Here is a 26,947-nt window from a genome sequence, read left to right on the forward strand (position 1 = left end):
ATAAACTTTCTTATTATTTTTATAAAAGAAATATTTTGTATTCAAAAATATCTTACATCACAATTTGTCAATATTTTATACATTTACTTTATTATACATATATTTCAATTTCAATGTGCAGTATATATATGTGTATCTAACTAAAACTTAAAATTAAACAGGTTATATGTATATTACATGTGTAGCAACATAACATGTTTACAACATAAATTGAAAATAATTAAATCGAATTATTAATTACACTACTCAAAAGAATCTAGGGAACACTTTTCATATCCTAAAAATTGGGCTATTTTCAAACCGCTGAAACTCGTCGAAAAATCATCGTAGAAAAAAAATTAAAAAAGCATTTTGAAGCATGAAGTTTCAACTTTAACGTGCTATCGGTGGTTTTTTAAAAATCTTTTATCTTCCTTATTCTGCGCTTTAAAAAGGAACACACTGTTTAGTTCCTTAAAATTATGTATTTTTAACACGCTGCAACTTGATGAAAGAAATTTTTTTCGAGAAATTCAACTCAAGCTCTATAAATTACAACATTTTCTCTGTAAAATGCTTTTTAAAAAATCTTTCTACGATTTTTTTTGACCGAGTAATGCGATTTTGAAAATAAACCAGTATTTTTTAGATATGATATCGATACTCGGTGAAAAATCATCGTAGATGAAAAATAAAAAAAGCATTTTGAAGCTTGAAACTTCAACTTTAAAGCCCTATCGTTAGATTTTAAAAATTTTGTATCTTCTTTTTTCTGCGCTTTAGAAAAGAACATTGTGTTTTTCCTTAAAATTACGTTTCTTTGACACTCTGCAGTTCGATAAAAAAATTTTTCTCAAAAAATTCAACTCAAGATCCATAAACTACAACATTTTACCTACAAAACGCTTTTTTAAAAACTTTCCTACGATTTTTTTTGACCGAGCTACATAACTTCGAAACTAATTCTTTCATCAAGTTGCAGCGTGTTAAAAATACATAATTTTAAGCAACTAAACAGTGTGTTCCTTTTTAAAGCGCAGAATAAGGAAGATAAAAGATTTTTAAAAAACCACCGATAGCACGTTAAAGTTGAAACTTCATGCTTCAAAATGCTTTTTTAATTTTTTTTCTACGATGATTTTTCGACGAGTTTCAGCGGTTTGAAAATAGCCCAATTTTTAGGATATGAAAAGTGTTCCCTAGATTCTTTTGAGTAGTGTATTTCATATCATCATAAAATATTACAATATAACAATATCGATAAAATACATACTGATGTAATCGGGACATATATACAAGATGTCCCAGAACGCTAATATACAAACGTTTGTGAGAAAATAGAGTAGGTTAAATTGAGTGGGAAAATCCTGTATCATTTTTACAATAATTATTTAGATATTAATTTAAAAAGATTGGCCAATTCGTGCAAATACAAATACGCGCGGCGAAGAGAGTCATCCTATTGCAACCTGACTAGACACGCGGCGAAGCGATGGGATGCTCATTAAACTTAAAAAGCGCTGAAGCGCCGCGCGTCGCGTTTTGGTTCACATGAAAGGGCATATCGAATCGAGAAAATTGAATCCAAGAATATTAAAATCCATCCATCCATTTCAAAGACAATAAGCTGTAACATTTTATTTGGCCCACCCTATATATCTACAGGATATATCACTACTCACAATCAAAATTTTAATAACATATTTCAAAAACTAAGACAAAAATTCTAATATAAAAATGTTGACGTTACAAAAGTTTTTGAGTTATAAGCGATCAAATAATATCGCGTAGAATTCGCGCGCTCAAATCCGTAATTTATACATATATTTAAACGTGCAATCAACTGTACAGTAGATCAATACTACCTAATATGAAAAAATCAATAATAGATGATCGGTGTAAATCGGTTGGCAAACTTTGATCACTTATAACTCAAAAACTATTGCAGTCTCTACATATTTGTATTAGAATTTTCGTCTTAGGTTTTGCTCAGAAATATATTAAATATATTAAAATTATAAATATATTAAAATTTCGATTACGAATGATAATAGACCTTGTATAGTTATTATTATTCTAATTTATAGAATAATAATAATATTTCTTCACCTTTTTTTACCTGCTTGGAGTGCTTCTGGAGAGTAGTATTAAAGCTTAAACTAAGTCCGATTAATTTTAGTTATCCTCAAATGTATTCCATGCTTTGGTGCTAACACAAATGCTTTGGGATCAATTATGTAGGGTATTTGCGTTTTATCGCAAACCTCAACTTTATAGTTTTGTAGTATCCTTACAAGACCAATTTTTGTTTGATAAATGGCAAAACGAGCACCTGAAAATAGAAAATTATTATTATAAGAAAAGTTTCTCGATTAAAATAATGTTACATGTAAATCAAAACAAGCAGAAGTTGAAGGAAATGTATTTAAATCTATGCGTGTTTCATTTTACCAATGCAATTTCTCGGTCCATCACCAAAAGGTAAATAATGCATCGGATGTCTAGCTTGCACTGCTTCGTCATTAAATCTTTCTGGATCAAAAACATCTGGCTTCGGATAAATATCCGGATCTCGATGAATCGCGAAAATCGGAATCCATATCTTTTGATCTTTTGGTATATTAAATGTGGTATTATCGAAAGTATAACTTGACATCGATTGTCTTAAAAGAACTGGCCCTGCCGGATATTTTCGTAAAGTCTCTGCATATATTAAGAATAATGTAAGAAAGAATTATTTGAAAAGTTATTTGTCAAATATAAATTAAAATTAAATATACTCAAAATGTATGTACTCAAACAGCATCAAGTCGACTGTTAGTTGACTATCAATCGGTAGAAGAAGTCTAAAGTCGACTTTAAAGTCAGACTGAATGTTAATTTGTAGATTGTGTTCCAATATTCACTGCCAGTACTGAAAATCTATAGTGTGCGTCAAGTAAACTATAGATTTTCAGTACTGGCAGTAAATATTGGAACGCAGCCATAGTCGACTAACAGCCGACAAATGATTTGACTATAGTTGACTGTCAGTTAGTTAATAAGTCGACTTAAAAATCGATTTTATGGTGATTATAAGTCAAATTTCAATCAATTTAATGTCATCTATATAACTCACTCGCGCATAACATTTCTGAAACATTGCTGCAATATTCCATTTGAAATATTAGCAATATTACAGAAATATCTCACGACAATATCTGCAACATTTCTGCAATGTTTCAATATCCGTAATTATTTTAAATGCAATCTTATTTAAAGATTTCAGTAATATCTCGGTAATATTATGAAAATATTACATTTTCGTTTCTATTCGAGAAACTGTAATTACAATCTTATAGTTAACATCACAGTTACTTTCAAGATCAATTTTAAGATTGACAGAGGCACTTTTTGAAAAAACGTTTGATACAAAAGTTTCTTATTTTTTCACGCACAATTCAAATCTGTAATAAAAAATACCATGTTCCTCTAAAAGAATTTAACTTCCGGATGGCGTATTTCCGGTCGGAATCAAAAGTTGAAAATATTACCATTTGATAGAGCGTACTCGATTTACTTAAAAATTGTTCGCGATTTTTTATAAAAGCCATTTATTTTTATTTTAAAAGGGGTGTACGGGTGATCTGAGACACCCTGTATATATAAGGTGCTTTCCATTTACATCAAAACTCAGATAAATGGAAAGCACCTATAGTTATACTCATATATATATATATATATATATATATATATATATATATATATATATGTATATACAGGGTGGCCCATTTTAATCCATCCAGTCGAATATCTCGAAAACAAAGCCCGGGAGAGAAAAATGTTTCAGACAAAAGTTGTTTGATTTCGAGGGGGCCATAAGATGTTATCATTGGTTTGACCTTGAAGAGTCATTTGAAGGTCACATGAAGGTCACCTTCAATTTCTTAAATGGAACCTGCTATTTGTCATTGCATATTCTTGTAGCTCATCTCGAGAGCTTTCCAAAACACTATAATTAAGTACCTTTTCGTTAAGTACTTTTTGAGTTATGAGGCTTGAAATAATTTCTTAATTTTACATAAACCGTAAAATATCTTGTAAAATATTCATTTTTTGATTCTTACCTTAATAATTTTACGTACAAAATAATGAGAGGAATCAATTGGTGTAAAGAAAACACATAGTTGTTTTGAAGAAAAAATATGTAATTTGCAATTAACAATTCCATATTTTTTCTTAAAAATAACTATGTGTTTTCTTTACACCAATTGATTCCTCATTATTTTGTACATAAAAGTATTAAAGTAAGATAATCGAAAAATGAATATTTTACAAGATATTTTACGGTTTATGTAGAATTAAGAAATGATTTCAAGCCTTATAACTCAAAAAGCACTTGAGGGAAAAATATTTTATTATAGTGTTTTGGAAAGCCCTCGAGATAAGCTACAAGAATATGCAATAAAAAATAGGGAGTTTCGTTTAAGAAATTGACGGTGACCTTCACGTGACCTTGACAACACTCTTCAAGGTCATACTGATACAGCCATGTAATGCGTTACTTGAAACCTTACAACTTTTGTCTGAAATATTTTTGTCTGCCGCGCTCAGTTTTTGAGATATTCGGCTGAAACGGGTGGTCTGCGACATCCTGTATATAATATATTTTTCAGTTACACCCTGTATATATATATATATATATATATATATATATATATATATATATATACAGGGTGTAACTAAAAAAGCGCCCACGAAGCAAATAGCGTTATTCCTGATTAAAAATCGAGTCGAAAAGTCCTGAATCATTTTTTTCTATAATGCTTAATAATAAATTGTAAATGTAATTGTAAAAAAAATGTAATTATTAATTGCAAATTACATTTTTTTTTTACGAAACAATTATGTGTTTTCTTTACACCAATTGATTTCTCTCATTATTTTGTACATAAAAGTATTAAGGTAAGATAATCGAAAAATAAATATTTTACAAGATATTTTACGGTTTATGTAAAATTAAGAAATGATTTCAAGCCTCATAACTCGGAAAGTACTTAATAAAAATTAACTTAATTATAATGTTTTGGAAAGCCCTCGAGATGAGCTGCAAGAACATGTAATAAAAAGTAGGCAGTTCCGTTTAAAAAATTAAAGGTGACCTTCACGTGACCTTCAAACAACTTTTTAATGTCAAACCAATGACAATATCTTATGGCCCCCTTCAAGCCATATAATTTTTGTCTGAAAAATTTTTTTCTAACTCTAAGTAATATCGAGATATTTGACTGACAAAAATAAAATGGGACACCCTATATATATAGGGTGCTTGATAACTTTTGCAATTCCAAAATGTGAAGATGGATTCAAAAGGTAGGCTCAAATTAAGAAAGAAGGTCCTCTACTATTTTGTGATATTCACAATGATTAACGAGAAAAATTAATTAAAGAATATCAACCAATCCATATATACAGGGTGTCCCTGAGCACCTCACGCACTTGTGAGGAGATAGAGCGCAGTAAATTAAATAAAGAAATCCTATTCCATGTAACGATTTTTGCAATAATAATAGAAATATTAATTATTAAAATCGGACGAATGAGAGAAGCGCTCGACCGCTCGAGCTGTAGCACGACCCACCGTATCAGACATTACCTGCCGACGCGCGGCGAAACGTGAAAATGGCGATGGCGGTAACCATGGATAGCGGCACGCTGTCCCTCCCCTCGCCGCGCGCCGGCAGGCAATGTTTGACACGGTGGGCCGTGCTATAGCTCGAGCGGTCGAGCGCTTTTCATTCGTCCGATTTCAATAATTAATATTTCTATTATTATTGCAAAAATCGTTACATGGAATAGAACTTCTTTATTTAATTTACTGCGCTCTACCTCCTCACAAGTGCGTGAGGTAGTGCTCAGGGACATCCTGTATATATACAGGGTGCCCCATTTTAATCGATCACTCCGAATAACTTTTTTAATTTTGATTGTAGAAAAAAATGTTTCAGACAAAAGTTATATGGATTCAAGGGAGACATAAGATGGTGACAATTATGTGATCTTGGATGGTCTTTTGAAGATCACGCGAAAGTTACCTTTAATTTCTCAAATGGAACCCCTTATTTTTCATTACACATTCTTGTAGCTTATCTCGAGAGCTTTCCAAAACACTATAATAAGATATTTTTCCCTCAAGTACTTTTTCAGTTATAAGGCTTGAAATCATTTCTTAATTTTACATAAACCGTAAAATATCTTGTAAAATATTCATTTTTCGATTATCTTACCTCAATACTTTTATGTACAAAATAATGAGAGGAATCAATTGGTGTAAAGAAAAAACAGAGTTGTTTTTAAGAAAAAATATGTAATTTGCAATTAACAATTACATACTTTTTCTTACAAACAACTGTATGTTTTCTTTACACCAATTGATTACTCTCATTATTTTGTACATAAAAGTATTAAGGTAAGATAATCGAAAAATGAATATTTTACAAGATATTTTACGGTTTATGTAAAATTAAGAAATGATTTCAAGCTTTATAACTCGAAAAGTATTTGAGGGAAAAATATCTTATTATAGTGTTTTGGAAAGCTCTCGAGATAAGCTACAAGAATATGCAATAAAAAATAGAGAGTTCTATTTAAGAAATTGACGGTGACCTTCACGTGACCTTCAAATAACTCTCCAAGGTTAAATCATTGCTACCATCTGATGGCTCCCTTCAAGCCATATAACTTTTGTCTAAACATTTTTTTCTACAATTAAAATTAAAAAAGTTATTCGGGGTGATCGATTAAAATGGGACACCCTGTATATACAGGGTGAGCCATTTTAATTAACGCACGCAATTATTTCGGAAACAAAGCATTTTAGAGAAAAATGTTTCAGATAAAAGTTTTATGGTTTCGAGGGGGCCATAAGATGGTATCATTGGTTTGACCTTGAAGAGTTATTTGAAGGCCACATGAAGGTCACCTTCAATTTCTTAAACGGAACCTACTATTTGTCATTGCATATTCTTGTAGCTTATCTCGAGAGCTTTCCAAAAGACTATAATTAAGTACCTTTTCGTTAAGTACTTTTTGAGTTATGAGGCTTGAAATAATTTCTTAATTTTACATAAACCGTAAAATATCTTGTAAAAGATTCATTTTTCGATTATCTTATCTTAATACTTTTATGTACAAAATAATGAGAGGAATCAATTGGTGTAAAGAAAACACATATTTGTTTTTAAGAAAAAATATGGAATTGTTAATTGCAAATTATATATTTTTTCTTCAAAACAACTATGTGTTTTCTTTACACCAGTTGATTCCTCTCATTATTTTGTACGTAAAAGTATTAAGGTAAGATAATCGAAAAATGAATATTTTACAAGATATTTTACGGTTTATGTAAAATTAAGAAATTATTTCAAGCCTCATAACTCAAAAAGTACTTAACGAAAAGGTATTTAATTATAGTGTTTTGGAAAGCTCTCGAGATATGCTACAAGAATATGCAATGACAAATAGTAGGTTCCATTTAAGAAATTGAAGGTGACCTTCATGTGATCTTCAAATAACTCTTCAAGGTCAAACCAATGATACCATCTTATGGCCCCCCCGAAACCATAAAACTTTTGTCTGAAACATTTTTCTCTAAAATGCTTTGTTTCCGAAATAATTGCGTGCGTTAATTAAAATGGCTCACCCTGTATATGATTAGATTAAGTCAAAATTCATATATAATTATATGTAATTAGATATAAACTTTTTTTCTCGGGCTGTTGATATTATGGTGGCACTGAAAATCAATAAGATATTTTTCTTTTATTAAACTTTTTTTTTGAATGACGTACCTTTGAAAACTTTATCCAAATAATTCATTTTTTTAATTTTCTCATATGTTAAATTGTTACCATGCTTAGTACACTCTTGATCAATTTCCTCACGTAGCATGTCTTGTATTTGTTGATTTAATGCTAATTCATAAAGTGCATGGCTCATAGCCATTGATGAAGTTTCAAAACCGGCAAGGAAAAATACGAACGCTTGAGAAGTTATCAAGCCATCGGTCATCTCTGAAATGTGATATATTTTCTTTTACTATTAGTTTTAACTTTCATCGAATATTAACAATTATGAAAAAGATATTTATTATTTAACAATTAATATATAGTGAGCTTACAAATTTATATATATTTGCAAAAACTCATAAATTTTTTTGTTTAAAAAGTTCTTGTATCACACAAAATTTTTACAATACCAAATAACCGTCACTCACCGATGTCGCCCATTTTATCTGGATTCTTTTTTAATTCGCGCAGAATATCAATGAAATCATGTCTAGTGATATTATTGGTTTCTCTGTAATTCATTGTTTCTATGACAACGCGTGTGAAAAATTGGGCAACCCCCGTTGGTGGTATTATATAGCTGAGTATTTCGTAAAACCGTGGCATGAATTGTCTCATTCTCGACCGTAAAATACTTTTCCAGGTTGGCGTGAAGACCATTCTTCCTATCCTACGAAATTCGCTGTCTTCGTCCGACAGAGCATTCATCTCGATGCCGAAAGCACAAGTACCGATTACATCGGTCGTATATTTTGCCATTACCTCGCGACATTCTATAGGTTCATTTTTGCTCACTAATTTTTCTATATATTGTTCAAGATGATGAGCGCATTTCGATATTAATGAGAACATCTCTTTTAGTTTACCAGATGTAAAAACGGGCGACAAACTTATCCTTAAAGGTCGCCATCTTTTAGACTCTAAACCGAAAAGATGTTGCGACAGTGGATCAGTCTACGATATAATAAAAAACATAATTATAATCGAATAAATTTTTCATTTTTATTAAATTATAACAATTTGATTGAAGATACTCACTATTTAAAGCTAATATTTTTTTTCAATAATGGTTATTAGAAAATGTTAATTGGTCATTAGAAAATATCGTAGTAAAGTATATAAAATTATCATATTTATATAATTCGAAATACATTTATGTAATTCGAATATTATAATACAATATTATAATACAATTTAAAATATTTGCACATACTTTTTCACTGACAAGAGGAAATCCTCTGTCGGCAAACTTGGAAAAATCTTTGATAAGAATATCCTTAATTAAATCTGGATCTTTTACAATCAGAATGGGTGTCATTCCAGTGAATATTCCAATCACGGATTCATCTTTATACTCATTGTATATTTCCATTAAATAATCTCCTGTGAACTTTTTATTAAGCATAACATCTTTAAAATTACCAAAAACTGGTATCGGTTTTGGACCGCGAATACCACGTGATTTCCAGAAGTCGTAGTTCGATGTAAAATAATAATAAACAGCGAGAAATATAGTAACAATAACGCATAGTATTTCAAAAAATCCCATTGTTCTTTAGCTACCAATCAATTATTTTGAGCGACGTTTGCTAAAAAAAAAAATAATACTTTGTCAATAAAAAACCTCGTTTTAGAAAATTTAAAATTTAATAAAAAATTTGATAAGCCAAACGCATATTTAATGAAATATAAGTTTATGGCAATTAATTTTTCAATCGCATTTTATCAATATTGATAGATCGCTTATAGATATTGTAGGGACTTAAATTATATTGATGAATCACCCGTTATATAACGGTTTCCGATTCAAGAATATTCTATATTCGAATGTTTATATTTACGATCACTTGTGAAAAGGATTGATCCCGGAGACAAATTAATGTGTCGGTCGAGCGTTAGTCATTGAGAAATGTAACACATGAAAGATGACGAGCGCGATCAAAGGAACGTTGCGAGACTTATCGATTCATTCGCGATCTGTATTCTATTCCTCAGAATATACAGGGTGTTTTATTTTAATCCGACCAGTCGAATATCTCGAAAACCAAGCCCGGGAGAGAAAAATATTTCAGACAAAAGTTGTTTGGTTTCGAGGGGGCCATAAGATGGTATCATTGGTTTGACCTTGAAGAGTCATTTGAAGGTCACGTGAAGGTCACTTCAATTTTTTTAAATGGAACACCCTATATATTTTTGCACACTCTTGTAGCTTATCTCGAGAGCTTTCCAAAACACTATAATTAAGTACCTTTTCGTTAAGTACTTTTTGAGTTATGAGGGTTGAAATAATTTCTTAATTTTACATAAACCGTAAAATATCTTGTAAAGTATTCACTTTTCGATTATCTTACTTTAATACTTTTATGTACAAAATAATGAGAGGAATCAATTGGTGTAAAAAAAACACATAGTTGTTTTTAAGAAAAAATATGGAATTGTTAATTGCAAATTACATATTTTTTCTTCAAAACAACTATGTGTTTTCTTTACACCAATTGATTCCTCTCATTATTTTGTACGTAAAAGTATTAAGGTAAGATAATCGAAAAATGAATATTTTACTAGATATTTTACGGTTTATATAGAATTAAGAAATTATTTCAAGCCTCATAACTCAAAAAGTACTTAACGAAAAGGTACTTAATTATAGTGTTTTGGAAAGCTCTCGATGTCAGCTACAAGAATGTTCAAAAATATATAGGGTATTCCATTTAAGAAATTTAAGGTGACCTTTATGTGACCTTCAAATGACTGTTCAAGGTCAAATCATTGTCACCATCTTATGGCCCCCTCGAAACCAAACAACTTTTGTCTGAAATATTTTTCTCTCCCGGGCTTGGTTTTCGAGATATTCGACTGGTCGGATTAAAATGAAACACCCTGTATATATATATACAGGGTGGCCCATTTTAATCCATCCAGTCGAATATCTCGAAAACCAAGCCCGGGAAAGAAAAATGTTTCAGACAAAAGTTGTTTGGTTTCGAGGGGGCCATAAGAAGGTACCATTGGTTTGATCTTGAAGAGTCATTTGAAGGTCACGTGAAGGTCACTTCAATTTTTTTAAATGGAACACCCTATATATTTTTGCACATTCTTATAGCTCATCTCGAGAGCTTTCCAAAACACTATAATTAAGTTCGTTTACATTAAGTACTTTCCGAGTTATGAGGCTTGAAATCATTTCTTAATTTTACATGAACCGTAAAATATCTTGTAAAATATTCATTTTTCGATTATCTTACCTTAATACTTTTATGTACAAAATAATGAGAGGAATCAATTGGTGTAAAGAAAACACATAATTGTTTCGAAAAAAAAAATGTAATTTGCGATTAACAATTGCATTTTTTCTTTCGAAACAATTATGTGTTTTCTTTACATCAGTTGACTCCTCTCATTATTTTGTACATAAAAGTATTAAGGTAAGATAATCGAAAAATGAATATTTTACAAGATATTTTACGTAAATATTTCATGTAAAATTAAGAAATGATTTCAAGCCTCATAACTCGGAAAGTACTTAATGTAAACTAACTTAATTATAGTGTCTTGCAAAGCTCTCGGGATGAGCTACAAGAATGTGCAAAAATATATAGGGTATTCCGTTTAAAAAAATTGAAGTGACCTTCACGTGACCTTCAAATGACTCTTCAAGGTCAAACCAATGGTACCATCTTATGGCCCCCTCGAAACCAAACAACTTTTGTCCGAAACATTTTTCTCTCCCGGGCTTGGTTTTCGAGATATTCGACTGGATGGATTAAAATGGGTCACCCTGTATATATATACAGGGTGTCCTAGACCGCCTGTACACCCCTTTTCTTTCAAAAACTAAGCATTTTAGAGAAAAACGTTTTCGACAAAAATTGTATGGTTTTGAGGGGAACATAAGATGGTGTCATTGGTTTGACCTTGGATGGCATTGTTAAGGTAAGGTCCAGGACACCTTTAATTTCTTAAATGGAACCACCTATTTTTTATTGCATATTTTTATAGCTTTTATAGCTTATGTCGAGAGCTTTCCAAAACACTATAATAAAGTATTTTTCATCAAGTACTTTTCGAATTATAAGGCTTGAAATAATTTCTTAATTTTACATAAAACATAAAATATCTAGTAAAATATTCATTTTTCGATTATCTTACCTTAATACTTTTATGTACAAAATAATGAGAGGAATCAATTGGTGTAAAGAAAACACAAAATTGTTTCGAAAAAAAAAATGTAATTTGCAATTAACAATTACATTTTTTTTTTTCGAGACAATTATGTGTTTTCTTTACACCAATCGATTCCTCTCATTATTTTGTACATAAAAGTATTAAGGTAAGATAATCGAAAAATGAATATTTTACTAGATATTTTATGGTTTATGTAAAATTAAGAAATTATTTCAAGCCTTATAACTCGAAAAGTACTTGATGAAAAAATACTTTATTATAGTGTTTTGGAAAGCTCTCGACATAAGCTATAAGAATATACAATAAAAAATAGGTGGTTCCATTTAAGAAATTAAAGGTGTCCTTGACCTCACCTTAACGATGCTATCCAAGGTCAAACCAATGACACCATCTTATGTTCCCCTCAAAACCATACAATTTTTGTCGAAAACGTTTTTCTCTAAAATGCTTAGTTTTTGAAAGAAAAGGAGTGTACGGGTGGTCTAGGACAGCCTGTATATTCTGTGAATATATATATATACAGAATATATACATACATATACAGGGTGTCTCAAAACTTTTCGCAATCCCGAAGTGTGAAGGTAATTCTCAAATTAAGAAAGAAAGTCCTATATTATTTTGCGATATTTGCAATAATGAACGAAAAATTAATTAAAGAGAGAAGATCGGCCAATCTGCGTGAATAGAAGCGCGCGACGACGAGAGTCGTCCCACTGTAACCTTATACTAGGCGCGCGGCGAAGCGGTGAGTGGGTAAGGAGTGGTGAGTGAGACCCGGACTGTGAAATTAACTAAATGAAGTGAAATTAACTAAATGAAAAATTTCATTCCTTCATCTTAATATATTCGGCTGAACTTCCGAAAACGCCTGATTGCCATGAATTTTTGTAGAAACATTGTAAATGATGTCAAATGAATGTCCTTAAGCGGATTTTTACCGATACAAACATTAAATGCTAAAAATATTTGGTAATTATTTACTTATATATTTATGATGAGTTATTAAACTATTTGTGCGCGAAAAATGTTACATTTGTAACTTTCTATACAAAGTGAAGTGTATCCTGCAAGCACGGGTTGGGTTAGGTTATATCTTCTGAAAGTGGAGCCCCCCGTAGGGGGGCGGAACATACTGTACCTATGTATGTACTTCTTAAGATGAAGCAAAATTTACTCTTAATGGAGGTCAAGATTAAGTGAACTTTGCTTCATCTTGGAAAGTATATGTGTGGACAGTGTGTTCTGCCCCCTGATTTCAATAATTCTCACATATGTTATCAAGATCATCACTCTGAGTAATGTCCCCTGCGGGGGGCACCACTTTCAGAAGATATAACCTAACCTAACCCGTGTTTGTGAGGCGGGATACACTTCACTTTGCATAGAAAGTTACAAATGTAACATTTTTCGCGCACAAATAGTTTAATAACTCATCATATTTTGTTGTTAAAGCGAAAAACTCGTAGAACTTCATGTTGCAACTGTACATCTGTTTTGTACTAACTCACCTTTTCTTAAATATTTTCAAAGTCATAAGAAATATCAAAAACATAGAAGCCTATCATTGTTCCACTATCTGATTTCAATATAAGAAAGATAAACAACGTCAAACGACAACATAGTTTGTACACGGTGTCATAAAATTACATATTATTCATTAGACATTTTTTGTTTATAACTTTTTAATAAACAATGACCGCCGACTAAAACCTTCACAACATTACTCAGAGTGATGATCTTGATAACATATGTGAGAATTATTGAAATCGGGAGGTGGTCCGTATAAGTAAATAATTACCAAATATTTTTAGCATTAAATGTTTGTATCGGTAAAAATCCGCTTAAGGAGATTCATTTGACATTATTTACAGTGTTTCTAAAATTGGTAACAATCGAGCGTGGGTCGTTTTCGAAAGTTTATCCATATATTCTATCATGAAAATGAAAGAATATTGTATTTAACAAAGTGGAAATAAAGCAGGCAGGAGCGGACACGATATACATGGAAAATTTTCAAAGATAATCAACTACGCATATGACACTCATTCTGTATGAAATTTGGGATTAAACCGTGTTTCAATATTATGCTTCAAAAATAGTAACTCGCATACAAGTTACAAGTCCATATTAACGCGACGTAATAAAATCAGTAATATTTTCACTATCTTAAAATCACAAATGTGTATCTGACATCAAGCTGACGTTGTTTATCGTGCGATTGTGTACATTAATGAATAGAAACAAATTATATCATCTTTTCAATCAATATGATATGCAAAGTCATTATCTATAAATAATTCACACTTTTTTTGTTCTCAAGTGAACGATTTCCTTGGAAGGATCTGATAAAATATGAAAATTGAAGACATTCTCTTTTGACGAGACAGAGAATAGATATTCATTTTGAAATTATTTTTCAAAATATTATTATTCGTTTAATAGTTGAAATATTCCATTTTACGCGATTCGCAAGCTTTGTGATAGCTAACATCCAAATAAACGATGAATATAACGTACTTGAATTCGGTAACGTAATTGATGGTTACACCAACTGACACATCCGGAATTCAATCGACCAACTTACTACTATGTGATTGGAAATACTACTGGCTAGTCTAGATTTGATCGAATTATAAAGCGTATGCGCCACTGCTAAAGATAAAGTGAATAAAGAGATGACTCACGATGAATTGCAAAAACTATATCATCAAGATTTATCTCAGATGCAAAATCGAATATATGACTTCTCATATCATGATATCGAGAAAATGTAACTGATTTAATAACTGTTCTTAATAATACTATATATTATATGCTATAACATATGTACACTGAAATTAATAAAATCAACTCGTAAGATGTTGATTATTTTTCGCTGATTATAATTAATTATCTGACTGTGTAAGACATGAAATATAAAATACATTATACCATACATATTATATCATATATGTTGAAATAATTATTAATTAATTAATTATAAATTATAAAATTATAAATTAATTATAATAAATTAAATAATTAATTATTAACCATTTAACTAGAATTTACATTAATTGGATTATACTAGATTATAACGTATTGTGTAAATAAACTATAAAAAAATAGCTCTTTGGAAATGAATTTTAATAAAAATAAATTTTTTAAGAATATAATAAAGTATAATATTACTGTGAATTACATTGTATCCATCATTGTATTTGTCAATCATATGTTCTGTTAATTATTTTACTTACATTTCAAACTTAATTAATACATTTTATATTTTATATGCATGTACATGAGACTTACCGTTTATGTCTTTTTTAATCATTCTAAAGTTAACTTTTGAATTGACAGGATTGAAACAATTCTTATATATATATATATATATAGATATATATATATATATATATATATACAGTGATGGGAAAAAGTTCCGGAACGGTTGAATATTTCATAAACTATGCACTTTAGAAAGAAATGTTTCAGACAAAAGTTGTATGGCTTGAAGGGGGCCATAAGATGGCGTCATTGGTTTGATCTTGAAAAGTCGTTTGAAGGTCACGTGAAGGTCACCTTCAATTTCTTAAATGGAACCCCCTATTTTTTGTTACTTATTCTTGTAGCTTATCTCGAGAGCTTTCCAAAACACTATAATAAAGTATTTCTTCATTGAGTACTTTTTGAGTTATGAGGCTTGAAATAATTTCTTAATTTTACATAAACCATAAAATATCTGGTAAAATATTCATTTTTCGATTATCTTACCTTAATACTTTTATGTACAAAATAATGAGAGGAATCAATTGGTGTAAAGAAAATACATAGTTATTTTTAAGAAAAAATATGTAATTGTTAATTGCAAATTACATATTTTTTCTTCGAAACAACTATGTTTTTTCTTTACACCAATTGATTCCTCTCATTATTTTGTACATAAAAGTATTAAGGTAAGATAATCGAAAAATGAATATTTTACTAGATATTTTATGGTTTATGTAAAATTAAAAAATTATTTCAAGCCTCATAACTCGAAAAGTACTCAATGAAGAAATACTTTATTATAGTGTTTTGGAAAGCTCTCGAGATAAGCTACAAGAATAAGTAACAAAAAATAGGGGGTTCCATTTAAGAAATTGAAGGTGACCTTCACGTGACCTTCAAACGACTTTTCAAGGTCAAACCAATGACGCCATCTTATGGCGCCCTTCAAGCCATACAACTTTTGTCAGAAACATTTCTTTCTAAAGTGCATAGTTTATGAAATATTCAACCGTTCCGGAACTTTTTCCCATCACTGTATATATACTCGGTGTAAGAAAAGTCTGGACACGGTCGAATATCTCGATAAGGAAGAGTTTTACTAGAAAGTGTTTCAGACAAAAGTTGTATGGCTTCGAGGGAGACATAACACGGTACCATTGGTTTGATCTTGAAGAGTTATTTGAAAGTCACGTGAAGGTCACCTTCAACTTTTTAAATGGGACACCCTATATGGTTTTACATATTCTTGTAGCTCATCTCGAGAGCTTTCCAAAACACTATAATTAAGTTCGTTTTCGTTAAGTACTTTCCGAGTTATGAGGCTTGAAATCATTTCTTAATTTTACATAAACCGTAAAATATTTTGTAAAATATTCATTTCTCGATTATCTTACCTTAATACTTTTATGTACAAAATAATGAGAGGAATCAATTGGTGTAAAGAAAATACATAGTTATTTTTAAGAAAAAATATGTAATTGTTAATTGCAAATTACATATTTTTTCTTCGAAACAACTATGTTTTTTTCTTTACACCAATTGATTTCTCTCATTATTTTGTACATAAAAGTATTAAGGTAAGGTAATCGAAAAATGAATATTTTACAAAATATTTTACGGTTTATGTAAAATTAAGAAATGATTTCAAGCCTCATAACTCGGAAAGTACTTAATGAAAACTAACTTAATTATAGTATTTTGGAAAGCTCTTGAGATGAGCTACAAGAATATGCAAAAATATATAGGGTGTCCCATTTAAAAAGTTGGAGGTGACCTTCAGGTGACTCTTTAAGATCAAACTAATGACACCATTTTATGTCCCCCTCGAAGCCATACAACTTTTGTCTGAAACACTTTCTAGTAAAACTTTTCCTTATCGAGATATTCGACCGTGTCCAGACTCTTTTAACACACAGTATATATATATATATATATATATATATATATATATATATATATACATATAATACCAAACGATTAAAATGTTTTACAGCTTGAGCTTTTAATCTGAATTATTGTCGCCATGTGTCTTGTCAGTCTTGTTCTAAGTGTGAAACTTCTGAGATATCTCATGAAGGTCATTATGATGTGTTCATTCTCACAAATGAAGTATACACGTTTTTGCACGAGGATTGTCATCAACAAATTAAGTTTTGCAAAACTTGCGCTACAAAAATTTGTTTACATAGAAGTAAAAATCTTTGGTGCAACATTTCATACTTTTAACTTTCACAGTCTTCTTCATCTTATCGACAATATAAGATAGTTGTTCAGATTCTTTTCCATATTTTTTTTATGAAAATAATGTGTCAATTTTCAGGAAAAATATTGTAGGAACTATATCTCTCCAACAGTTTTCCAGCAGAGATAGGAGTGTTTATGGAACAAGCAATAATCATGATGTTGATTCGTCTGTTCGTGTATGTGTGCCGTATAATAATAATAGCAATTGTCTTCAATACTGTAAAATTTAAAAATATATTATCAGAGTATAGATTAGGGTATAGATGTACATGACAATTGTATCTTCCGTGATGGCTCGGCTCGATCTATATCGTCTTTAACATTGTTGTGAATTAATAGCTACTTCTGTTTGGGTGTGAAAAGATTTTTATAAATTCATGACGTTAGTATCTTCGGTTTTTCAGATGTAAGTGTGCCATGTTAAACAGCGAACCTTTTTTTATGTTTTTTTAGATCAAGTCCATGCAAAATATTAGGATGCCTTTTTTCAACAGCACATGGACGGATGATAGTGACAGTGGAGAAAAATATTCAGAAATGTCGCAATACACCGTCGCTGTTATTATACAAGGCAAGAAGATGTAAGATGTGTCTATGTTCCAAACTTGTAATATTTACTTGCAGGGACTGCCACGTGTGTTCTCTTTTTCTTCCACATTTACATCTTTCTTCCATATTTTTCTCTCGTTTACTTTCTAACTTTGTCACTCTCTTATGTGATATTATATATTGCCTCCTCTATTACTTTTTCCTTGAATAGATAATATTGTGTCTATATCTCGTTGTATTATGTTCTTCATAATAATTTGCTTAATAACTCACTTTGGTGTTCGAATTTCTCTTTTTTAAATATCTTATAACATCTCTTGACAAAAAAATCTGTAAAATTGTATTTGATATTGGGAAGCATTTTGTAAATAGATTGCAGTTCATTTGAAGCGATAAAAATACATAAACATGTTGATTTGCAAAAAAATTTTGACAATGGAGTTAATGCATAAAATATTTTTGTGGAACGGTAAGAATTATTACATAAAATTTTTTCCATTCTAATATATTTATACTCTTTTTGCCAATATTGCAATGTATAGTGAAATAAAAGAAAATGCATTTATAAGCTACCTTTTGAGAAAAATAAATAAGAATAATGAATACTGTATAATATTGCTTGTCTTTTAAACCTCATAGGAAATAATTAACAAATATTTAACTTTATTACGAAAATTACATCTTAATGAATTCATTGAGAAACTTATTTTTCATATATTTGACTAGAGTTAGTACAAGATACATCCGTTATGTATTATAAAAAATTTATGACTTACTAATATGTTTAATTTATAGAAACTTGGAGATGGAAGAGCGACCGAAGCGCATCATTTCGAAACCATTGCGCTACCAGACGACTTCTTCCGAAGAAAGTCCGAAACGAAGGAGGACCGCATCAGCAACTGCCGAAGACATCGATAAGGACATCAACGATTTGAGGAGGGCTGCGCAAAATATGGATAATGAAACAAATTATTTCTTCTCAATCACATACACTCAAACAAAATCAAACATCTTATACACACACACACACACACACACACACATTCCAAAACATACAAATGACCAATTCACAAACGTTGAACTACACACAGTCATTCAACCACCAAACAATAATCAATTATACAGCGAAATTAGGAATCAAACACATACAGATACTGAATCGTACACACACATGTAAGCATACGATATGAACATGAATGATAAAACATACACAAATCTTCAACCACAAAAAAACTTTCAAGTATACAGTGGAATAAATAGTCCAGCATATACAGCTATTCAATCACACACAGATATTGAACACGACATGAATAGTCAAACAAACACAGACATTCAACTACATTCACACACAAACGTTCAATTATACGACACAAACAATCTAACACACACAAATTTTACACCAAACGCAATTAAAACATATCCACGCCATAACATTTCTGTCCCAAAAATTTCACAGACGTCCAATATAAATCCTACACACAATTATATATCACATATAGAAACTGGAAAAACAATATATAGTAATGATATATTATCTGAGTTTTAGGACAATACGAAAACATTGTTTCCCCAGGATGACATCCTACAAAATCACCGAAGATCAGCTCGTGGTCAACATATACACGCAGACACAATAGACAATGGGTAAATTTATATAAGTGCATAAAATAAGTAATTATACATTTTTAATAAGAGCATAAATACATTTAAGAATTGTTGACAGAGAGAGAGAGAGAGAGAGAGAGAGAGAGAGAGATTTTACGTAATAATAAAAATACAGTAATACTTACCTCAATACATGTCTTTGCAGAAGGACGCACAATTGTGAACGTGTGGGGGGCAGAACTGAAGTAAGTGTCAGATGTGTATCGTACTTATTAATACATGTGACATCTCTGTTATAACATTTTCGACAATACTGATAATTGATTTATCTTTTATTTGTAGAAGAATGAATACTTTATTGGAAAGAATTTTGAAATGCGTGCAGAATCGCCGTTACCCATCACAAAAGCCAGATATTTTTCCAATATCAACATTAACAGAGATGGATAGATTTGAAAGGATCAACGAGAAAGATTATTCTGACGCTGTAAGTGAAACGAAAAACGCTCTTCATAATATTTATATGATATTTTATTTATAATTTCGACTTACTTTGTTTTAGGTCAATTATTTAATATATATCGGTAGCTTCAATTTAAAGGAAGCAATAAATCTTTGCTTCAAGGAAGCTATTGAAGATGCCTTAATACCGTCGTTTACTTGGTTGGGCCGGGAGGAAGGACGACCTTTATATAACGCTCGCCTTACTATGGGTATTTATGGTAAAATCTTTTTCATTTTCTTACACATAACTGTTGTAATTATTATTACGTGTCTCGGTACTAATAATGTTTTGCTTGCGTTTTTTTTTTTTAGAAGCTGTATGTTCCAACCAGCATTTTCAAAAACCCACTCGGTCGGAATTCCAAGTACAGTTTCGGGAAGCTCTCCAGACGGCAAAAGAGAGGCTGAGACACAGGATGTGTAATCCACACACCCGGACAATGAATCGTGAAGGAAGAAGAATCGACCGTGACTTATGGAGCGATGAGCGGCCAGAGGAAACACGAACGGAGGTTAACGAAGATATACGTGAACATTTTTACAGGTTAGTTAATAGATACTGAAATGCATAGTTTTGTGTATGTGCATTTATTCTATTTTGTTCTGTTTATGTCCCGATTGAACACAACCTTCCTGATTTGTTAATGACAATGAAAATTTCTAAGCACCGGTCGATATGAGTGCTGATATCCTTTCGAGATGCATGCTAACGGAACACTTCCTTTAAATATAATTACACATTCCAATTAAAATGCTGCAATTAATGTACAAAAACGTTTTTTTCGCTATGTTAAAACGTTACTGTAACATTGCCAAAGTAATATTACAAAATAATGTCTCTGCATTATTTCTGCAACATTACACTGCAGTGAGCAATATTGTAACATTGCAGCAATGTTGATGCAAGCTTCTGTGCTGTATGGGTTTCTATAACTACTATTTGGAAACTATAAAAAATAAATATACGATTGAAAACCCTTCATTAAAATCAATAGATCTGATAACTCAATTAAAATCTCAGTTATCGGAGAATCAGTGTGAAATAGAGACCCATACAGCACCAAGTCGTCTAAATGTACTACTAAAACTGGACATATTTTTGTCACAGACATCTTTTAGTGATATCGTTAAGTCGACGGAAAGAAGACTAAAAGCAGTCTCATGACCCGCTTTCAGTGACATATTAGTCTGTCCATAAGATAATTAAAACGTGGCTATTCATGAACATCCTTTAGTAGTCTTTAAGACTTCTTTTAGACATCTTTTTAGTTGCTTTAAAGATCTCTTTTAGATATTTATTAGTCATTTCTAAGACTTATTTTTCGGTATGTGTTCGTCTTAATTATAGCTTATAATAAAATATACAAAATATAATATTTACAGAATTTATTAAATATATTTATAGAGGTATTCCTCGTGCTACATAACAGCGCATAATGTAAGAGTAACTGATTAATAAAATGTCTAATGAGTAACTGATAATAAAATGTCTAATGAAAGGTCGAGCATTACATAAAAAAGAAAATTATATACATTCAACTTGACCTATAAACTATAAACTTTATAAACTTTAAACTTAAACATTTATAAACTTTAAACATTTAAAGTTAGTTTTTTTAATTTTGGTACTCGCCAAAGTCATGACAAAAGTATTATGTATGACATAATTTTTTTTGATGGTATCTGTATCTATCTCCTGCTCTTCGTAGTCATTCTGCAAATTTATTTTTTAAGCCGTAATAACTCGATGAACTATATATGATTGAAATAGTGCCTGTAAAAAATTTTTATTATAAAACAAACATATTTCAAAAATTAGTTGTATTAAATAAATTTATGCAATTACCTATGATAATATTCGCAAAAGCCGTGTTTTTAATTCCTTCTGTTTTACGTTGACCTTCCCATGTGTGCGCTACCAACAATTTTACAAATTAAAAAAATTAGACAAACATAAAATACTTTACAATCAATAATTTATTGATTCATTTGAGAAATATATTATATAAGAGAAAAAACTTATCTCGAAATAATTGTATTGTTCCTTCAACTGTAATATTGTTCCCTTAACTGAGCAGAAGAAGAAAGACGCATACAGGACCACGAATACAAAGTACAATGCACAGTAAAGTATCAGCATATATTGCTGCGTAGAGAGAAGCAGAACTTGTAACGGAAAGATGTCTATGACATAATCTAGAAAAAACGATAAGAAATATTAAGACTCTAAAATACAAATATAAAAAATTAAGAAAAGTATTAAAGTTTAAAATATAATAAGTAATGCAATCATAAAGATTTTGTTAATGAACTTATAATGAGCAAGTAAAAATTTCAGAATTAAGCTTGATTAACATTAATAGAGTAAATTGAAATCTAGCAAATATTGATTAATATATTTTTTTATGCAATGTTTATCAAATAATTTAATAAGAAATTTTTCCTTCCAAAATAACCTCAAACTTTAAAATATCTAATTTTACGAAAAATTAATCAATTTGAGTAAGAAATATTATAACAAATGTATGAAATCACATTTTTATTTATTTATTATGTAATATTTGTACATAATTATACACGTAAAAAAGAAGATTATGTTAGATTAAAATTCTATTCCTTTTACCTCGTGCTTTCTTCTCACAGAGTCGGACACAAAGAGGTTGAGCACAGCGACTCGTAACTCGCAACTCGCAATTTGAAGAGGTTAATTGGTTCACGGGCTACGAACGGATTCTACTTTATCAGCATGATATGATTTTATATTTTCGAACGAGATATGAGTTTTGATGCAAAATATAAATAATAAATTAATAATATAAAATAATAACTTTTTCCCAGACAGCACAGGACATTCTATGGACATTCATTTTATGTCCATTTTACGTCCGCACGTCCATGGACATGAAATGACCGTTCATCGTACAGCCGATTCGGGACATCCGTTAACGGCCAATATTTGGACGTCCACAAAATGTCCGATCTTGGACGTCAAAGTTTCGCGCAAGCACGCAAGGATGTGTTAGTTCGTTCGTTTACCGCTATGCGACGTGCGATGCGCTATCTTTCTCGTATTTAAGTTTTAGTTATGAGAATTATATAAAGTTTGCAAAGAGTAACAAATAAGATTAAAAATATACTGTTCAATTTAATTTCTGATCTCAATGCAAGAGTTTCAGATATTAAATTGATTTTATAAGTCGGACAAGTAAATGTCCGGCAAATAAACGAAAATAATCCGTTCATTACTTATTTAAAATGTAAAGTGCAATATGCGAGTATAAATTATAAATAAAATTTTTATATGAAGTTTTTATGTAAAATTTTATATGAAATAGATAAATTATATTATTATTTAGGGATTAAAGCATATCCACCAATTTCATAAACAGATATACCACGGACGTCCACTGAATGTCCGAAGAACGTAAAACGGATCATCTGTGGATATCCTCAATATCCTTAATGATCATCTTATGGATGTCCTTCGGATATTTGTGTGCTGTCTGGGTTGTAATTGCCTATACAGCACAGAAGCTTGCATCAACATTGCTGCAATGTTACAACATTGCACATAGCAGTGTAATGCTGCAGAAGTATTGCAGAGACATTATTTTGTAATATTACTTTGGCAATGTTGCAGCATTTTAACATATGGAAAATGTATAATATGTGTTTCTTTACTTGCCGCTATGTGGCGACACCAAACTTAACTAACTCGTATTCGAATTTTCATCTAAAGTGGATATAAGGACTAATGTAGTAATTATATTTCTTGTCTTGTCAGTTAAATTTCTGATAAACTGACTTGATTTATTTAATATTCTGAATCCTAATGAGGGATCTAGATTATTAAACAAATTATTTGTTTAATAATCTAGATCCTTCGTTAGGATTCAGAATATTAAACAGATTTTTCTTCATTGAATGGGTAAATGGAAAATAATTCATTTATTGCACGTATTAAAATATTTTGGTATCGAGTGTATGTAAAATAATTGTATAATTTTTTGTGCCCAATATTTTTCGCGTGAATTTATGTATATTATTTTTTCCTTAGCAAATTCGCCGTTATTGTCGGTCTTAAAATGTAATCTCAAGCTAAAGCTAAACTAGTACAATTATATAATTAAATTTTATGTGATTGCTATTCTCGCTTCACCTTGAGATGCGCTTTAAGACCGATAGTAACAGCGGATAGTTTGCTAAAGAAAAAATGTACATAAATTCACGCGAAAAATATTAGGCAGAAAAAATTCAATCCGATCGTATACTGGTACATTTCTAAAGTAATATTACATATATATTTTACTGCAATATTACTACAACGTTCGGTATTAATATTTCTGAAAGCGGACATTTTACAGTTGTTGCAACCTTGCTGTAATCTTGCAGCAACGTTTTATAACGTTTATGCAACGTTGCAATATTGCGATAAAACGTTGCCACAATGTTTCTGCAATCTTGTTGTGCTGTATGGGTGGTCGGAAAGATTTTTAACACACATTTTTTGCTTTACCGGAAAAGCAACTAAAAAAAGATGACGATAAGATGTCCTTTTTATGTTGTCTTTTTCGACAAAGCGGAAAGATATCCATAAAGACATCTTTTTGCTTTGTCGAAAAGATAACTTAAAAAAGACATTTTTTCGTTTCCATTTAGTAGAATGTGCTGTGTGGGGAGTTACTTACTGACTCTACAATGAGGCCTTCTTGCAACGATAAAAATTTTTTCGCCTTAACAGACGATGAGCAAGCTCGAGAGAGAGAGAGAGAATTCTCGATATACTCTTGGAATTCATAGATCAATATATCGCAGGTAATATCGATATCGACCAGTTAATGGATTTGATAGAAAATATCGAAATCCCATTTTAATAGATACCTTTTACATATACATATATATATATATATATATATATATATATATATTTCAATAGTCACGACTCATTTAACATTATCTCATTATAGAGTTTCGCGGCTTTCTTATATTTTTCCGTAATCGATAAGTCAGATCCTCGCTCTCGGCATCCCCAAGGTATAGCCGGTGTAAGCAGATTGCCTTGAAAATAAAGAGAGCGCACTTTTCTCTGGAACTGAGGCATCTAGGGGAAAAGTTGGTCACTGAGACGTGACAACGCATAGTCTGGCGCTAGCTTTATACGAATTACGCATCACGATTCGCGAAAACGGGCATAATCTGGCGCTAGCTAGACGCTAGACGAAGACCAATCGCAAATCTTCTTAGCATTTCCATTAGAGTGTACAACGGAAAATCTAATCTACAATTGGTTGTATTTGTTACGCATTCCGCACAATACGTCCCATGTGAAAGCCGACTTTCGAAATGACGTAACTTCAATTAAAAGTTACTAGAATACGCAAGTTACGCCGCATGTGACGGCACCCAATGTAAATAAACCGTTGAATTTTCGTTTCATGCTCCTTCCTAGGTATTCTTTATTCAATGTGTGAAGTGTATGATATAGGGCTAATAAGTTAGAAAGAGACAAATATACTTTCTTTCACTCTAACTAATTGCACTAGTGCAGTAGTGCAGCTAAAAAGAACAGTCCCATAGCTTGTTATAACCTCACAAAGTTGGGAAATAAACACAGACTTCTAATATAACTAGACTGCTAACTCCCCATATTTTGCTTATATAAAATGTCCTCACATTTTATGTACTAACGTGACTTATTCTGCACATGCGCAGATACCATCGATATAGATATATATCATATACTTAACCTAGCTTGCGTATGTATATACATATAAACATGCGTTATCGCAGAGCGCATGCGCAGAATAGAATACCTTTATATACCTATCTGTGATTTGTACATAAAATCGAAGTCGTCTTATATATAAGGAGTTAGCAGTCTAGTATATATAGAAGTCTGTGGAAATAAACCCGCACGAGGCACAAAGTCGTGTATTAATACGTGAATATTTGACTGATAATATAAGTTGTATAGTGCGATTGATATTTATTTATATTGATTTATTCGTATCACATTGGTTTTCTATTTTGCGTAACAATGACAGCATTGAACTATAGAACTAACTGGAACGAGCGCTACCTTTGTTATTGCCCGGTGACCTCGAGCCGAGGGAGACAGTATCTATTTGGTATTGCCGTCTCTCTTTTTCATGTATTACCTTAGCTAAAAATATACATCTGTGCATTAAAGTTGTGTACAGACTTTTTTCACCAAAAATTTAGCAAAATAAAGCATTATTTTATTTCGTTTATTGTCGTCATTATATTTCCTTAAATAATCCATTTCATTACAATAATATTTTTTATATATTCATTGTTCGAACATATACTGACTAAGGTATGGGCACAGATAGTACGTCATGAAACTATAGGAGAAATATACTATAGCATGTTAGTGTAACAGAGAAAGCGATTCCAAATAGCGATGGCCTTCGTCGCACAGGCAGGCTCGGCTCGTAACAAAGGAGCGTGTCACGTCTCAGTGACCAACTTTTCCCCTAGATGCCTCAGTTCCAGAGAAAAGTGCGCTCTCTTTGTTTTCAAGGCAACCTGCTTACACCGGCTATACCTTGGGGATGCCGAGAGCGAGGATCTGACTTATCGATTACGGAAAATATAAGAAAACCGCGAAACTCTATAATGGGATGATGTTAAATGAATCGTGACTCTTGAAATATATATATATGTAAAAGGTATTTATAAAAATGGAATTTCGATATTTTCTATCAAATCTATTAACTGGTCGATATCGATATTACCTGCGAGATATTGATCTATGAATTCCAAGAGTATTTCAAGAATTCGAG

At 31.0% G+C, this 26,947-nt stretch overlaps 2 protein-coding genes and 1 long non-coding RNA gene across 13 annotated transcripts in view; 1 reads left to right on the forward strand and 2 right to left on the reverse strand.

Moving 5' to 3' along the window:
- LOC145960772 (uncharacterized) overlaps nt 1-26,947 on the forward strand; it is a 64,463-nt gene that overhangs the window by 34,885 nt on the left and 2,631 nt on the right. For 2 of the 7 annotated variants that reach the window (XM_083080467.1, XM_083080473.1), the window contains exons 1-6: nt 17,939-18,061; nt 18,825-19,676; nt 19,843-19,882; nt 19,980-20,124; nt 20,200-20,359; nt 20,454-20,685. In XM_083080467.1, coding sequence (XP_082936593.1) covers nt 19,673-19,676; nt 19,843-19,882; nt 19,980-20,124; nt 20,200-20,359; nt 20,454-20,685 — 581 coding nt within the window. In that variant the 5' untranslated portion in view covers nt 17,939-18,061; nt 18,825-19,672. Of the gene's footprint in view, nt 1-17,938; nt 18,062-18,824; nt 19,677-19,842; nt 19,883-19,979; nt 20,125-20,199; nt 20,360-20,453; nt 20,686-20,806; nt 22,065-22,784; nt 23,493-26,947 lie in introns of those variants that run through there. The other 5 variants (XM_083080470.1, XM_083080469.1, XM_083080472.1 and 2 more) reach the window with 4 other exon arrangements.
- Nucleotides 41-14,610, reverse strand: LOC145960767 (putative cytochrome P450 6a13). 5 transcript variants are annotated; one of them, XR_014435459.1, is made up of 7 exons: nt 14,508-14,610; nt 9,019-9,394; nt 8,234-8,759; nt 7,809-8,030; nt 2,431-2,682; nt 2,089-2,311; nt 41-1,606 (listed from the first exon to the last, which is right to left on the reverse strand). XR_014435459.1 is itself a non-coding variant. In XM_083080464.1 (7 exons), exons 2-6 carry the CDS (start codon nt 9,352-9,354, stop codon nt 2,139-2,141), a joined length of 1,509 nt encoding a protein of 502 aa, XP_082936590.1. In that variant the 5' UTR covers nt 9,355-9,394; nt 14,508-14,610; the 3' UTR covers nt 41-1,606; nt 2,099-2,138. The 5 variants fall into 5 exon arrangements, 3 of the variants coding, with proteins under 3 accessions (XP_082936590.1, XP_082936589.1, XP_082936588.1); XR_014435460.1 differs by having other exon boundaries at nt 41-1,638; XM_083080464.1 differs by having other exon boundaries at nt 2,099-2,311.
- Nucleotides 21,513-23,091, reverse strand: LOC145960773 (uncharacterized). The gene is made up of 3 exons (XR_014435462.1): nt 22,765-23,091; nt 21,988-22,337; nt 21,513-21,915 (listed from the first exon to the last, which is right to left on the reverse strand). It is a non-coding gene; the product is annotated as an uncharacterized LOC145960773 (long non-coding RNA).

This window comes from Camponotus vicinus, unplaced genomic scaffold (genome assembly GCF_025532165.1).
Source record: "Camponotus vicinus isolate PSW18456_S1 unplaced genomic scaffold, iyCamVici1.0 SCAF_10, whole genome shotgun sequence".
Lineage (NCBI taxonomy): Eukaryota > Metazoa > Arthropoda > Insecta > Hymenoptera > Formicidae > Camponotus > Camponotus vicinus.

Coding starts and splice junctions, on each gene's coding strand:
- LOC145960767 (XM_083080464.1), bottom strand. CDS start 9,354: ATGGGATTTTTTGAAATACTATGCGTTATTGTTACTATATTTCTCGCT. Junction 8,760..9,018: donor TTCCTCTTGTCAGTGAAAAA/GTATGTGCAAAT, acceptor ATTATATCGTAG/ACTGATCCACTGTCGCAACA. Junction 8,031..8,233: donor AGATAAAATGGGCGACATCG/GTGAGTGACGGT, acceptor ATCACATTTCAG/AGATGACCGATGGCTTGATA.